Raw genomic sequence first — 11,602 nt, 5'->3', positions numbered from 1 at the left:
GGTTTCCGCTCTCACTGTATTCGGTGTTATGTTGCACTCTTGTGGCGACCGCGGTAACTACAGGGAGAACAACCCGGAGCTGGATGCGGACACGAGCCTGTTGACCTGGAGTAGATGCACAAAAAGATGTCATATGATCAGGTGCATTGGTTGTGTTTGCTGTTTTTTGCCTTGGTTTTCCGTCCTGGGACAGCGGCAGAGGTTTCCGTATGGAGCATGGACATCAACTCGGTCAGTGTCTTTAACATATGTGTCTTTACCATTATTACATAGTCTCTAAGCTAAGTCTTCCATGGTAGCTGTTAGCCGAAGAAGCTAACTAGCCCCCTCTTTCTACCTGGCGCAAACACTGTCGTTTTGCTTTGACAGCTCTTGTTTGGATAGTCTGACACGACAAGTCGCTTATTCGCTTATTACCCCGCTTTTAAACCACAGACTTTCGTTTCATTAACGCTACTATTTCTGTCTGGACATTCAAAAGGTGATATTTTTCTCAGTTCCATTGTGTAAAAGCAGGTGGTGTCATGTTACAGCTTCGTTCGCGTCTGTGTTACACAGGAAAAGTAATTCTAGTTTAGAAATTGATGGCTCAGCCGGTGATATTACCTCACTAAATTCAAGGTGAGCTAAAGGTGCTCCCGCGTGACGTGGATAGGCGATGATATGTGGAAAAAATACGTGTTGCATCATGTTATAAAGCTTAGGTAGATATAGTGGTGTCTTGGTATTTCTTCATATGTTGCTCTGGGTCCAGACCGTTTCTGTTCCAAGGAGCCAGACTGTCATTTTTTAAGTGGTGTTAAGTAATAGTTTTTCACGCTATCTGGAGGGCTTCAAAGGTGTTTCTTAGGACATTGCCTACTTTTTAAAAACTAATTTTCCTTTGGTTCAAATCATCATAAATGTGTAAGGAGGAGATATAACAGTGAGTGTCTACAGCCATATGTAAAACACAGTGGAGGCAAATGACATTGGTACACTCAGCGATGGATGGGCCTCCCCAAAGAAGAAGAGCTTTGGAAGAAGCCTGGAGAACTATCCCTGAAGACTACTTAAAGATAGAAAGTTTCTCTTAGAGAGTTTAGATTGTGTTAAAGGATAAATATGTTCAGACCAAATATTGATTGATTAGTAATGTGCACACTTCTGTTTTTCCATTATATGCTGTATTTCCATATATGTTTGCATGTGTCAGTAAACCGCTGTACCTATTTTGTTATATATAATTTTAATATGACAGGTATTTAAAAAAAAAAAAAAATTCAGGAAAAGATTATTAAAATTGTGCTATCACATAATTTGTCTAGCACAGCAGCTGCAGCACCATTGTTTCCAGTACTCAGCACTGTATGCATCACACATGAGCAGATGGTGGTCCATAAAGCCATGTCTTTATGTGTAAATTGTACATTCTTTCTGAACACAGTTCAAAGGAATCTGCAGAAGTGACACATACAGTGATCGCTGATGAGCTGCTGACTGATGTGTCTCTGTTGGGTTTCAGACGCAGGATGCTGTTTTTCGGAAGACCCTGTATGCCAACACCACCATCTTCATGAAGTGTAAGTAGCCTACGTTCTCTAAGGTGTAGATGGCCAGGACTGTGGATGTGAGGATTCACACATAACTGTTGACTGGATGGCATTGTTGTGCTGTGATTTACATCCCCCACAGTGTGTTTATGGCTCTAACTGGTATCCAGACATTGCAGATAAGTTGGATGCCCTGCAGCCTTCAAACAGAATATCTAGAGACTAAAAGCAAAATGTCAGTGTTTAAAATGATGAATACTCTTTGAAAGAGTCTTATCTCCACAGTACAGATTGTACTGTGGTATAAATTTCTCTTCTGTTTGTAGAACTCATTGCTGGCATTCCTCTAAGGAAAATTAGACACTGACCTAGAATAGAACCTGGAATACTTTGAACTCCACTGACAAGTATTTGCTTGTCTGAATCAGCTAGTGGATTCTAAGTGTTGATATGTTCTTCTTTCTTCTATTTTTCAGTCCAGGGTGACTCAAGGCGGTGTAACAAAAGCTTCGCCTTCAACATCAGTTGGTACCTGCGCTCCTCTGTTTGCTATAATGAGGTCTTTAACACACCAGTGAGTATACACTAGTGAGTCTTTGAGTAAAGAAAACAAAGATATACTTTGGATAAATTTTGGTTTATCAACTTTTTTTCAGGATTTAGATATATTGTGCATCAACTGTTTGTCAGTCAGAGCAGCTGCTGTTTCCTTCCTGAAGCGATTTCTTGGCCTTGGCCTCAACTTCCATCTGGCTCCTTGTCCAAGGGCTTCTCAGACTCAGCTGCAGTTTGCTTTGTTGCTGTCAGACTTTAAGTGAGGGTCACAAACAAGGATACGTGGAGGTCACCTGTAGCACAAAGGAGACTTTGAAGTCAGATTTGATTTGTAAGGTTTGGTTCCTTTCAAGCTTGAACGTCTCTTCCAAGAAAATGCAAAGCTGGAAGGAAAGTAGTGCAAGTCCAAAGCAGTTTTACACCAGGAAGGAAATTCACTGCAATAAACAAACTTTACATTTTTCATTTCATCCATCCATTTTCTGGGCCACCTCCTCCAGCTCCTTCAGAGGCATTCATCCAGCAGAGAGATGTAATATCTCTCTATGTCCTGGATCTTCCTCTCAGTATAATATCCCTGAAACACCTCATCTGGCTTCTTTTAATGTGGAGTGATAGCTGCTCCAACCTGAGCCCCTCCTGAATGACTGAGCTCATTCCCCGTGAAGGAAGCTTATTTCCCACTTTTGTGTCTGCCTAATTTACCCAGAGTTCATAGCCAAATGTCTTGGCAGGAATGTAGACCAACAGCATTGGTTTCATGCTTCATGCCAATAGAGCAACTGCAAAAAGCACAGACAAAATCCTGAGACCACCGAACCCTCCACCCTTTACCCCTTCTCTGCGCCTAGAAGTGCTGTTCATTTAAGCTGAAAAGAATTGGCTTTACATCCATCCATCTTCCGTTTATCTAGTTCAGGTTTGTGGTGGGCTGGAGCCTAATCATACACCCTGACTCAGTTGCCAATCTATCACAAGGCACTTCAAATTTTTATTAAATAAAAAAGATCTAAATGAAATGAATACCTTCAGATTTAGTCAGTTTTACTGTGTGGGTTTGATGTAAAGCATGAACACACTTCTGTTTTGTAAGAGAAAAAATAAACCCTGTTTGTGATTTGGATGTTTGGATCTTACAAAAAATGTATTTACTATCTGAAATACTTTGGGCCCTTGAAATTAGGTTCCACTTACTTGCCTGTGTTTGCACTATTCAATGAGTCCTGTGAAGGCTGGTGCTTTTGTCTTTGTGATTCAGCATTATTTAGCTGGTGTGTAAAATATTGTCATATGCATATTAATGGTCATTTTTATATGGTGTCAAATATTTAGCAAAATGTGTTGAAATACAGTAAACTCAGTTACTGCTGTGATTGTCAAGTATCATTGCAATAACATCCTGTCTGTTCATTATAATAAACATAACATAAAGTACATGTTATAACACACTGTTTTGCAGGACAACAAAGCAAGGAACATGTTTGGCATGGAGCACATGCTGAAAGATGGCTGGAGTGGCTTCTACAGTCAGGGCTACATGTACTTTGACAACTGCTCCTCTCTCTTGCTACCAAAGGTCAGTGACAACGATACCGTCCTAGATCACTGTAGATGGCACATAAACTCATTTATTATGTGTGTGTAATAGTCCAGTTTCTATGCAGCAGTTATCCAATACTGATGTAAGTCCGTTTTTAAACATGTGAAACTGCTCTTTCAGAGATTTCCTGCATACACTATATTATATATGCATATCTATTCATGTGTATTTGTTTACTTTGGCCTTTGTTTTAGGTCTATTACCCAGACTTCAACCCTTATCAGCCACTGACTAGCCCAAAGGTGCGTGATCGACACTGATCTTTAGACGCTTATTATAATTTTTCATTGTTCTTATCAGAATAGCCCTAAAACTACTTTTTTTCTCTTAGAGTGACCCATCCAATCAGAGCTTCTTTTGGTCTGAAAAACCGGTAAGACATTACAACAGTGAATAAACGTTATATTTTTAATTTTTGGAGGAAAGTTTTAATCCTTTCTGGGGGTATTTTATATTCCAGTGCTCATGGGAACAAGTGTAATAATGATAATCCTTTATTGTCATTATACCAAAAGTACAACAAAATTATATGCTGTCTCATTCAATGCAAAGAAATAAATCTATAAAAAGTATAAGAAATTGCTTCATTCATCAGATTTAAAAGTCTAAATCTTCTTTTTTAGGATATCAGTGCAGTGGCCAAAGCTTGGGAAGACAGTCCCTATCTGTTCATAGTGAAGGTGCAGCCTTTGTTTCGTGGCGCTGATGATGAAGCTGAGGGAGGAGAGCAGTCCAGCTTTACTTTTTCAAGTGAGAAACAACCATTTTGCATAAAGAGCTTTAGAATCATATTTCTTTAAACAATAACGCACCTTTCTTTATTTCCCAGTGAAAGTGGAGATGAAAGGTCCACATAAGTACTCCTCTCCAGCAGACTGGCCTCTCATGATGGTATAAATCCTCATTTTCTGTAATATTTAATTGCTATATCTAGGAGTAAAGGGAGTTGATGAATTCAGACATGTAAAATCTTTCACCATAGCACTGGAACCTGAGTGTATAGCTTACTTATTATCGATGACAAAGCTGAGACTGTCTCCCACTCTTGCGCCCATCACAGTTCTTCATGGTCATGTGCATTGTTTACGTGCTGTTTGGGGTTCTCTGGCTCTTCTGGTGCGCCTGTTATTGGAGGGATCTGCTGCGGATCCAGTTCTGGATTGGTGCCGTCATTATCCTCGGCATGCTGGAGAAAGCGGTTTTCTACTCTGAATACCAAAGCATCCATTACAAAGGAGACTACGGTTGGCAGATTTTCCACGCTCGCTTGTTTGTGGTATAAGTTTGTTTGGTTTTGGTTTTTCCTTTTCATATTTTGGCATCTGTTTTTCTCTTTGTATTATTTTTTTGCAGTGCTAGGGGCTGTGATTTTTGCAGAGTTGCTCTCTGCACTCAAAAGATCTCTGGCTCGAATCCTGGTCCTCATTGTAAGCCTTGGCTATGGCATAGTCAAGTGAGTTGATTCCTGAAAGGTTACCTGATTGTATATAGTCTCTAGTGGATAACCCACTGCTGTTACTTGTTTTAAACAAGCTCTTAGTATTAATGCATTGTTTTATTCTCCCTTCTGCTTAGGCCCAGGTTGGGCACCACCGTACATCGGCTAGTAGCTGTTGGAATTTTTTACCTTCTCTTCTCCTCAGTAGAAGGTGTGCTGCGAGTAACCGGTGTAAGTGTCTAATATTGATAAGAAGCAGATGCAAGTCTTTATCTTGCAGTCACCCTTAAGAATAGAAATCAGTTGTTAGCTAAATATTTATTGTGTGGCAGCTTTCAAAACCAAGACTACAAAATACTTTTTTATACAAGGATTATAAGAACAGTCACACATACATATTCTTTTTTCTTTTTTTTAAATAAATAAATCATGCCCTAAATAAATAAAATACATTTGAACAAAGGTTGATTTAAAATGTCCTTTGAAGGCATACTCTCTGCTGATTAGGACACCCTTTATACTTCACTTCTAGGACCACATATTAAGTTTCAGTGGCCTCACATTAATTGTATCCAGGCAAGTGAAATGAACCCACTGCAGTTCAGTTAGTACACATTATTTGTTGCAGCCTCTGGAGGGTGATTGAAGCTGATGGCTGTGATGTATGTTTGCATAAAAATGTGGCCTGGTGCAGCAGGGAAGGCGCTCTCTATATATAAATTTGATTTGAGTGCAGGAGACCATAGAGAGGGAAGGTTACACAGGGATTCTGTCTCTGGGAGGCAGACAAGTGATCATGATAGAGAATGACAAATTTGATCTATGAGTAATTTTTCGAAAGAAGCTAAAGACACAGGAGCGAGTTCAGCAAACGCAATTTAAACGTGAGATAAGAAAGACAGCAAGGAGAATGAAGTAATGAAGTTGATTAGAATGTGTTTTGTAATCTTAACACAAGCTCATGTTTACCCAACACTTTCATAGCATGTACACGTCACCTTTCTTCTTTTGTGCTCGAGGTGATCATATTTAAATAAGATGCCGGAGTGCCAAATCCTCACCTAACGGTTGCAAACTTGTGCAGCAGTCTGTATCCCCAGGCATAGATACTTCCTAAGTTTCACTTGCCAGAGCACAGACTTCTTGGATGAGCTGTTAGTACAGTTAACCATGCAGAAAACCACATTAAAAACATAATTAAATGCTCTGAAAGTCACCATAAATACCACTACAGTTGAGTGTTCGAGTTCAGTGACTGTCAATTAACACAGATGAAGCCTAGCAGAAAGTGTCAGCTACATCTGTCTGTCAGATAAAGCAGCCACACCCATAATAATGCACGACTCAGGTGAAACAGGTGAGTTATAAAAAGAGCATTTTCACATGAGTTTAGTCAGAACTTCATAGATATGAAACAGAAATTCCTCCACCAGTAGTGACGTAATTGCTGCAGGATGGAGATTTGACTGCAAAAATCACATAGGTGCTCACTAACCAGAGTACCAGCAGCTCAGTTGAGTCCATTATTGCAAAGAGATGTCCTGCAGACAAATTTGGCTTATCGCTACAGACTGATTCAGATTGATTGCCTTGTGTTGGATATCTGACAGCATTTATATGCAAATTTTCACTGATCTGAGTGTTTACGGTCAGTTTGGTCACGCCAACAAAACTTTTTGCAGTCATTCTCCAGGAGCAAAAAGATTCTACCAAATCACTGGGCTACAGCAGATCTTTTCTTTTGAAAGGAGATTGACTAGTTTTTGGAGTCGGCCTCAAGTGGACATTAAAGGAACTACACTGCTGGTTTAATTCTTTAGTTGCTTGATTCACAGTCAGTCTTTGCTCTATTTTGTGCTCTAAGTTTTCAACAGATCTTCTTCTGAAATGTGTCTCTTGTCATCTTCCTACAGGGCTTCTACGGGACTGTTGCCCTTGTGGCTAATCTCAGCCTTTCCCTCATTGACTCCTGTGTCATGTGGTGGATATCCTTTAATCAACTAGCCTGATGACTGCTCAGGTGTCACTGTGATTTGTATTATCACAAGCACTGCACATATAGGCATTTGATTGTATTTATTTAGAAGCTGTCCATAGACAGTGTTTTCCTTAATTTGCATTTACATTTTCATCAGCTTGTCTCAAACCACTCGTCTCCTCAAGCTCCGCAGAAATATAGTGAAGCTCTCGTTATATCAGCACTTCACTAAAACGCTCATCTTCTCTGTTGTCGGTGAGTTACAGCTGTACTGGGGTCTGCTTAGCTTCCACGTTTCCATCAGTCAAAAGATTACCGTAAACTATGAAGCCAATTATGAAATGGTAGAAATGTGCTGCACTTGCTCCTCTGTAAGATGTGGTCAGACTTGGAAAATATGTTTTATTGTGGAGGGTGCTGGAAGCTGGTGAGCTAAGCTAAACATGTAAACCTACTTCTGTATAAAGGTAATGAAACTAATATAACTTATAAAAAAAATAAGCTAATTTCTCCTAGAAAAACTAGGTTTTTCTATTGATTTACAAAACATGCCATGTTAATGAGTTATAGTGCTAACTGAGGGCTGATTTTGTCTTCATTAGCCTTTTTGTACTTTATTATCAACTCGTGTGAAATCAGGTTTATTGTTTCCTTCTGTTACCAACTTGTATTTAAGCTCCAGTCTCCTGCTTTGTGTTTACTATGTAGCTGTCAGTGTGGCCAATCTTCATTTAACCCTTTACAAGAAAGGGAATCTGCGTATTTCCATATGTGATAAATATTTTTTGAACACATCTGTTTCATTTAAAAAAAAAACAACACATCTCCAGTTTACCAATGCTGTGGCTAGAATTCCCTTCAGGTCAGTTTGTTGTTTGTGTGCTGTAGTTTCTGCGAAACACGTGTATTTTGTTTACAGTCATCTAAATCCTTGGTGTTTATTTTGTGTCCACAGCTTCTATCATATTTATCATCTGGACCACCAAGGTCTTCAAGCTGGTCGACTGTCAGAGGGTCAGTTTGCTTTCTCTTTTGGCTGAGTTATATTTATCTTGTACTGGATTTCACTGCTTTTCCCCTGAAATCTGTCCTTATCCTTTCTGCAGGGTTGGAGGGACTTGTGGGTAGATGATGCATTCTGGCGCCTGCTCTTCTCCACTATTCTTCTGGTCATCATGGTGCTGCTGCGGCCCTCAGCCAACAATCAGAGGTCAGCGTCAGTATGGAGTTTGGGCCAAAGTACCTCTGTGTAAGCTCGCGGTTAACGCGATTCATAAAGGTTTCAGCCTATGTGGTGTTTCCTTTCAGGTTCTCCCATTCCCCTCTGATTGATGATGATGATGAAGAGGAAGAAGCCAAGGAGCCCATGCTGAACGAAGCCTTTGGTACGACATTTGACTCCTCTTGTAATTTAAAGCCCCAGACAAGTGTTTGCCATATTAAACAGTGTTTGAAAAAGAAACTGAATGCTTATTTGTGTTACACAGTTAAGTTTCTTAGAAAAATGTTGGTTTTATTAAACTCTAGTGCTGTGTGTTGGGAGAAAAGGTAAAACAGCTTTTGATAAGCTTGGTTGTGTAAAACAGTTAGTTGCCATAAATGTAGTATCCTGCCGGCTTGTCATCTTGTGCCAGCTGATTCTTTACATTTTGATCAGTTTTGTTTAGGTTCCACAAACAGGATGTTTTTTATCCTATAGTAACAGTGTTTAAGTGTAGAATTGAGGCCAGTAGGCTTGTATAACACAAAAATATAAAACGACAGAAATCACAGAAATGTTTTCCAGCAGTTTGTATCTTCTGTTGTATGCTCTAATAAACCCAAATAATCACAATTTTCCTCACATCCTTTACTGACACTGTCTGAGCTTTGTTAAACCTTGTTTAACCCAATGACACATTCTCAGTCTGTTTGTGTAGACGTTAATTGAGAAATTTATAATCATTTAATAGTATCAGAGTAAATGATTTCAACTGCCTTTTCTTGATTTTTCAGAAGGAATGAAGATGAGAGGCGCAAAGCCTGACATTAACGGCTCCCAGAAAATGTTGAGTAAAGAGGTAGGTTGACTTCTGACATTTTCTCTCCTGCGTTATTGTCATGTTTACTTAATTCTGTGTTTCAAAACTGTGCTTTTTGTCAGGATGAAGATCTAAAGTGGGTTGAGGAGAACATTCCTACTACTGTTGCTGATGTGTAAGTAAACTTTTATTTTGGTGAAAAACTGCTACACTAAATGACATTTGGATGGAAATGTGGAAAAGTACTATATTGCTGTTATTCAAGCCATATTCATAGTGTTTGACTAACTCCTGATGTGGGTGGTATATCCATGGCCTCTTTCTCTGTTTTTTTTTCTTTTTCCCCTCCATACAGAGCTCTCCCTGTAATGCTAGATGAGGAAGAAGTAAGGAGCCTTTTTACTTTACACATGCTAGTCCCATGATTCTACTCACACTTTAATCTATTTAAAGTCCTGACCTTTTACTATGACATCATTTAACAACCACACTGCTGTGTTTTTTTTTCCAGGAAATCTTGAAAACCAAGATGGAGAGATCCAAAATGGAGTAGAAGACGATCTGAGAGTGAAAAGAGAGGAATTCGACTGAGGCAGCAATGAGTGATCTGATTACCAAAAATGTTGGGGGGATGCATATCTGTTCTTTCTTCAGACACTTTAAAAAAAAAAAACCTTTTATTTCACAGGCTTTCGGTAACACTACAGTAAGCTCTTATATTAACGCCATACTGTGCAACCCGGAGTGACTGGGTCGGCTGCTGATGGCATTCTGGGATAAAATACAAGCAGTTATATAGTATAGCATTTATATTTATAACTATTTTATTTGTTGAACAAAATGAAGGAGAAGCTGATTCTGTTACACAAGGCACTAGTTATCGGGAGATTTGTGAAAATTTTCTTTTAGTTTTTTTTGTTTTGTTTTTTTTAAAGACTATTATAAGTATTTAATGAAACATGTGATATCCAGTGCAAGGGATAGATGATCAAAATATTTGACAAAAGCTCCAACCACTTCAGACTGCACAGATAACTCCTGGACGGGTCAGAGTTGTAGGAATGTGAGGTCCTTTTTGGAACACAGTCAGGTATGACTTGTGATGCCTGGCCATCATCAAAGCCAAGATATCAGATGATGCTACAAACGGAAGATAATGAACATAACTGAAAACACTAAAGTAGTTTCATAATAGGATTATATTTAAGCCATTGCAGCATCTTAATCAACAATAGGTTATCTTCAGTGCTGTGCCATATATGTAAAAAAGATGCGTTGTTACATTACATATTTATTTGATCACACGATTTAATATTTAAATGTGCAAGTAACTCTATTGTACAATTAGCCATTTAGCCAGACAGCTAAAAGCAAATGTTTTAATGCTTAACCAACAAATATGTGTGTTTAATTGTTAACACATTATTACTGTAGTGTCTGGCTAACTGGGTCATTTTGAATATCAAAATAGTTAAGCCACTGTTAAAATCTGTCATGTTGATACTTGAAGGATATCACCGTCGTCCAGAAAATAAGCCACATCTGTTGATCTGGGAGCATATAACGATAGTTATGGAGCTATATCAATGCAAGGAATTAACTGTAATAAAACCGTAGGAGGCGTGTTCATTTTGTAGACACATGTCAGATCATTTCTTCAGGATGTCGTCCACACACTGATCAGTTTAAGTGAGTTGAAATTTGACTATATTTAATTGGTTGATAAGTGTAAAAAAAGTAAAATCCTGTTTGTAAGCATTAGTAGTAAAATTAAGCCTGCTTTATTTACATTTTTATGAAAAGTAACTTTTTTATATAGTTTTGATTTCATATAATAGATCTAGAAACACTAGATATTGCAGTCACCAAAGTGAACACTTTTTTTCTAGCCACTGAATAACGAACCTGGATAGCTGAAAAATATACATGTAATTTAGTGTGTCTATAAAATGTGCTCTCCGACCCCCTCCACCAACAGGTCCAGAGTTTTATTTAGGTTCTCTGTTTACTTTAGTAGCACAGGGGAGTATCATTTCACCATTGTTACAGATTTCTCTGACCCTTTCCCAGCTACGCTCAAAAATAGCCTTATCTGGAATAAATCCTCATCCTTGTGTGATCTACTGCAGTATGTGTGGATAATTTTAAAGTTCTGAACTATGTTTGGTTTTTTTTCTATTTGTCTAAATCTTGTTGACAATATTTTATTTCAGAGAGACACTAAAACCCTGTGTCTGGATTTGAGTCTGCATTGTATTGTGAAGCTGATAATATTGTATGGCTTTTTGCGTATGTCCTGCAAATAAATTTATATTGAAAGATGGTTGAAATGTAAGTTTTGTATAAACTTAGAATTATTTTGATTTTCTAAAAGACACGTTTAAATATATATCACAATTACAACGTGTTCTTTTCTAGAATATTTTATTTTAAAAAAACAAGTAGGAGTGTCCTTTAAATCCTGGAAATCTAAATTTA

At 38.4% G+C, this 11,602-nt stretch overlaps 1 protein-coding gene across 2 annotated transcripts; it reads left to right on the top strand.

Moving 5' to 3' along the window:
* Window positions 1–46: 46 nt before the first annotated feature.
* Window positions 47–11,443, top strand: LOC308389155 (transmembrane protein 87A-like). 2 transcript variants are annotated; one of them, XM_080870341.1, is made up of 20 exons: window positions 47–231; window positions 1,505–1,562; window positions 2,009–2,106; window positions 3,547–3,663; window positions 3,882–3,929; window positions 4,019–4,060; window positions 4,311–4,437; window positions 4,517–4,578; window positions 4,748–4,931; window positions 5,041–5,140; window positions 5,263–5,356; window positions 7,039–7,112; window positions 7,252–7,358; window positions 8,059–8,117; window positions 8,210–8,313; window positions 8,412–8,488; window positions 9,102–9,163; window positions 9,247–9,299; window positions 9,480–9,510; window positions 9,636–11,443. In XM_080870341.1, exons 1-20 carry the CDS (start codon window positions 115–117, stop codon window positions 9,675–9,677), a joined length of 1,656 nt encoding a protein of 551 aa, XP_080726467.1. In that variant the 5' UTR covers window positions 47–114; the 3' UTR covers window positions 9,678–11,443. The 2 variants fall into 2 exon arrangements, with proteins under 2 accessions (XP_080726467.1, XP_080726466.1); XM_080870340.1 differs by having other exon boundaries at window positions 9,099–9,163.
* Window positions 11,444–11,602: the final 159 nt, after the last annotated feature.

This window comes from Rhamphochromis sp. 'chilingali' (genome assembly GCF_963969265.1).
Source record: "Rhamphochromis sp. 'chilingali' genome assembly, chromosome: 21".
Lineage (NCBI taxonomy): Eukaryota > Metazoa > Chordata > Actinopteri > Cichliformes > Cichlidae > Rhamphochromis > Rhamphochromis sp. 'chilingali'.
This window is presented reverse-complemented; position numbering and strand designations above follow the sequence as displayed.

Bases quoted from the DNA above. Each gene is read 5' to 3' on its own strand.
- LOC308389155 (XM_080870340.1), top strand. From the start codon at position 115: ATGCACAAAAAGATGTCATATGATCAGGTGCATTGGTTGTGTTTGCTG. The intron at 2,107-3,546 runs GTGAGTATACAC...ACTGTTTTGCAG, and splicing joins ATGAGGTCTTTAACACACCA to GACAACAAAGCAAGGAACAT. The intron at 7,113-7,251 runs ATCCTTTAATCA...TTGCATTTACAT, and splicing joins TCCTGTGTCATGTGGTGGAT to TTTCATCAGCTTGTCTCAAA.